The sequence below is a fragment of the Dendrobium catenatum genome, unplaced genomic scaffold (genome assembly GCF_001605985.2).
Source record: "Dendrobium catenatum unplaced genomic scaffold, ASM160598v2 fragScaff_scaffold_1446, whole genome shotgun sequence".
NCBI lineage: Eukaryota > Viridiplantae > Streptophyta > Magnoliopsida > Asparagales > Orchidaceae > Dendrobium > Dendrobium catenatum.
The window spans coordinates 2599711-2604034 of NW_021319908.1; the positions used below are offsets into that span (position 1 = coordinate 2599711).

Consider the following 4324-nt stretch of genomic DNA (forward strand, 5'->3'; position numbering starts at 1 on the left):
TTCTTAATGCTTTCACTTTATAAGTCTCATTCTCTAGGATTTTTACTATAAAAAGATCTAAGTCTCAGCTCGCAATTTATATTAAGACAAAAATATATTCGAAGTTAGTTAGTACATATTACCTTAGCCATATCGTGCTAAGGGCTGGTTATAAGACCTATATCTAGGTTCACCTTGTAATTTAGAGGTCATGAATCTCAACTCTAAGCATCTCCGTTAGTAAAGTTGCAACCGTAACCTCTTATCAACTCATTAAATAACTCAATTAATTTGACACACCTGGACGAATTTGTGGCATCTTCGCTATAGATCGAGATTGTAAAACCTAACAGATTGAAGCTTTTCTATAATTGAGAGGTTGTAAGTCTCACTTGCAGGAAAAATTATTAGGTCAGCCCGATGTGCTCTACATTCGGTGAGCAGTAAACAGGCGCCACCGTGTTCCTCACTATTTACCGCGCGGCCCGACAACCCGCCCGGACCGGACCCGGGAGTTTGCGTATTGCTCGGTATTGATCGATTTTGCCTCGACAAAAATGAAAAATACAATCTGTGAAGACCAATACTTAGAATACCGAGTTCCTACAAAACACAGATAGTTGTTCAGGCTTCTCTTAACATAATTAAATCCATCAAAAGTTAATAATACATGAACTAGCTCAAGAGTTTATATCAGCCATTGAAATTTGTTGCCAAGGAACTTGAAACTAACTTACCTGCCTTCATATCTACCCTATCAACCCTTCCGTATCTGCTGAAAAGTCATAATTAACGCAAAACATTAAGTAATAACAGCAAAATGAAAATCGAGCATTAAGAAGTTAAGGATGCTGGAAATACATGTCCTGAAATTACTGTTCCATACACATATATATATATATATATATATAGAATCAAAGAGTTTAAAATGAATTATTAAGACTTTCTGTTTTACAAAGTTGAATTCCATCGTCCTCGATCAGCTTCTTTCAAACAAATAAATCACTTTAGCAATGAACTGTACATTTTTAATAAGTCAACTCCGAATTTCCTCTTGTATTCTCCAACAGAAACTCTCTCATAAACGGAGTCCACAAAGCAAAAAAACATACACAATTGTTGAGAAGCAAATGATTTGCATGCATTCCAGCCGCCTGCAACAATAAAATATTACTGAGTGGTTAATTGACCGTTTGATTTATTCGCAATATATAATTCATTGAAGCTTTCTACCATTCGACTGCAAAAAAGACCCTTATATATATAACCACACTTGCAGTGTAATTTAAGTATCAAAAGATGTCTTACCTATTAGTTGCCACAAATTTTGCATTAATACTCTCAGCTCATGATGTTGACCCTGATATCACCTCGGACTTCGTTGTTTCTCCTGGAACCGAAGCAGATGCGAACTTCTTTACCTTCAGAGGGTTGAGACAATCCATCTGGAATGGACCAAAGGACGGTATAATGCCTTCCATGCAACAAAGGCAACTCAAGTGGAATTTCCACCCCTTATGTTATTTCATCCAACTATGAAGATTTTAATTGTAATTTATTATCACCAAATCTACAGTAAAGCTTCCAGTTGTCTGCGAAAATGCCAGTTGTTGCACAATAACAAGCAAAAGAAATGTTATTGTTATAGTAGGGAAAACAATAATTCTTATTATTGCCCAAGAATACGCAACAAGTCTTCATGAATCAAAAATTTTTTGCTTGACAAATGAGCGACAAAATCCATAGCTTTCAACGAAAAACTTAAAACAAATTCATAATTGTATATATTCAATAACTTTGAACTAAATAGTCTGCACTTCTCTTAATAAAAAAAAATCCGTACAATATTTAAAAACATCTGCCATACATAATGAAAATATCGTGCCCATTTATACTACACCTTCCATTCTTCTACACTTTGGATGTCAATTAGGTGAAAATTGATCATTATCTCCCTGTTATTACATAGAAGTCATCAGTAAAAAAGAAGGTGATAAATAAATTAATTAATGAAAATATCTAATTTTATAATTTTGCATACCATAGTTGAGCTTCCAGGTAGTGGATGTTGTCCCTGATGATTTTTCATGAATTGTCTAACCTCACTTTGTAGTGTTTGCACCACCTCCTCAAGTCTTACCACTCGATCAAATGCAGTATTTCCTCCACTGCTGCTGCCTCGAGTCGTGGTGCTATGAGGAAAATATCTGCTTGGAGTGACCCCAAAACCCTGTGTGCGTACCCTCCCTGGGTGTTCTGGGCCCATTATTGTTTTGAAAACTTTTTCATTGGCCTCAAAATTTCCATCTTCTGGCGTCAACCCTTCCTCGGCAAGCATTTCAGAAGCACGTGCCTAGATTTAGAAAAAAATATATAGTTAGCATTCATTAAATCGATCATGTGAAATGTTACGATTTTACCCATTTTTCTCTGGCCGCCTCAGATGACCATGATCCATCTTTACGCTTACGATTGATTTGCCATAATAGCAGGCGATCTCGTATAGACTACAAAAAATTGAAAATTAATTTCATTCATATAAATATAAATATATAAGCAATTTGAATACGTGCCGTTTCTTCCTGTCTCCTGACAGAGCTCACCCGACCCATAGTATGCGGACACGTTTGTTTTTTTTGCATTTTCTGAATTTCTTGACGCCCTCTCCTACAATGAATAATTGTTATATTAATTTTATTTTTTAAAAAACTTAATAACGCTATTTATTTTGCTAACTCACCTTGTCCTGAGGTTGTGACCACTTATTAACAATTTGACACCACTGCACTGAATCTACTCCTGCAGGGACAGCCTCCATAATCTCCTGTAGTGGTCTACTATCCCAGTGTTCTGCCTTCAAACTACTTTTATAATTGCGCCATTTGGACCCAAGAGATTGTAGTATCCAATGCTTTATATTTGCAAGGAACTCAAATTTGGCCTAATAAATGTTAAATGATTTTAATTATCAAACAAACATAAATAACATCAAACTATTTGTTATGATACTTACCTCTACTTCAGCTAGCATTCTCTTTTTAAAAAGTTCCATCCCTTTATTGCGCCAATCTGAGAATGAGATCGGTGCCAAAATAGGATCTCTAGCTAGAACCCCTAAGTATGAACCAAGCAGAATAGACTCTGGTATATTACATGGCACCATATTCTCATTGACTTCAATGTGAACCCGTGTACCTGGAGGCATGCTCTGTATATCTGCACAAGTAGTTCGACCTCTCTTTTTTATTGGATCACCCTCATCATCTGAAAAAAAATAAAGATGTAAGAGACAATTATTTTATTAAATTATTAAAATTGACATAAATAAATAAATATTAAAGTGAACAAAAACCTATGAGCCAAATTCCATCATCCGCTGGTGGCACCTGCCGTCTTAAATCTTGAGATGAATGCATCGGGGATTGTTCGTTGTTATTATAGTCATCAGCATTGGACGAATCTGGATGCACCGAAGTCGATGTATTATTAGAAGTTCTACTACTCTGTTCTACACTGAAAGATCCGACGTGTAACCTTCTTAGCACGCTGAAATAAGTTACTTCCTGTCATTCCTATTAGTGAAAACAAAAAATCATAGAGAATTATTAAAATATCATACACTTCAATACAAAAAATGTGTTACATGAGTAGAGCATATGACAAATTATGGCATCGCAACCAATCCATGAATAAGAAGGCAGCCAACGAAATGAAAAAAAAAATTGAGGAAATTCTCATCAGCAAGGAAGATTTTTTAAATGTTCTGAGAGTTGATTTTGAAATGCTAATACAGTACTTCCTTGTTACACTCCATAGTTTACGAAGTGCCCATATGGCCTCTGAACTAAAGACGTGAAAGAGGAACTGGCCAAATGCTGTATGTGATGCGTGCAAAGTAGATGTAGAACTCCTGACTATATGGTTGGGAGTCAATTTCATGAACGCATCTGATCATATCCACTGCAAATTCTTGGGTGCTGGAAAAGCATTGTGTGGTAAACAAGCAAATATGAGAAAGTGGGATTTTGTCCAGAAATCTTGTTCAGTCGAGTTTATTTTTAATCAAAACAAATTTGAGCAAAAAGCCAAGTAGATGAACATTAAATGCATTGATAGCATCTTGAATTTTGCCTTTATCTGCTTGAAAAAAATTTATGATTTTCACACCACAGCATCCTTTAAGCATCATAGATAGAAGTGCAATCGTTTGAGCATGGTTGATGTTTTTGATTCATGAAATATGGGTGAAAGTAAACTGAGCATGGTTAATGTTTTTGATACATGGCTCACTTATCCTGAAACAAGACATTGAAAATGTTGAAATATATATATATATATATATATA

The 4324-nt window shown here is 35.4% G+C and overlaps 1 protein-coding gene across 1 annotated transcript in view; it reads right to left on the reverse strand.

Annotated features, from left to right (window-relative positions):
• The window catches only part of LOC110111697, a 4716-nt gene extending 1321 nt beyond the window's left edge, over positions 1-3395 (reverse strand). Inside the window, exons 1-8 of the mRNA XM_028700061.1 lie at positions 3332-3395; positions 2993-3243; positions 2720-2920; positions 2400-2486; positions 2021-2332; positions 1545-1571; positions 1339-1424; positions 717-751 (exon numbers count right to left, since the gene is read on the reverse strand). Coding sequence (XP_028555894.1) covers positions 717-751; positions 1339-1424; positions 1545-1571; positions 2021-2332; positions 2400-2486; positions 2720-2920; positions 2993-3243; positions 3332-3395 — 1063 coding nt within the window. The remainder of the gene's footprint in view (positions 1-716; positions 752-1338; positions 1425-1544; positions 1572-2020; positions 2333-2399; positions 2487-2719; positions 2921-2992; positions 3244-3331) is intronic.
• Between the last annotated feature and the right edge of the window lie 929 nt (positions 3396-4324).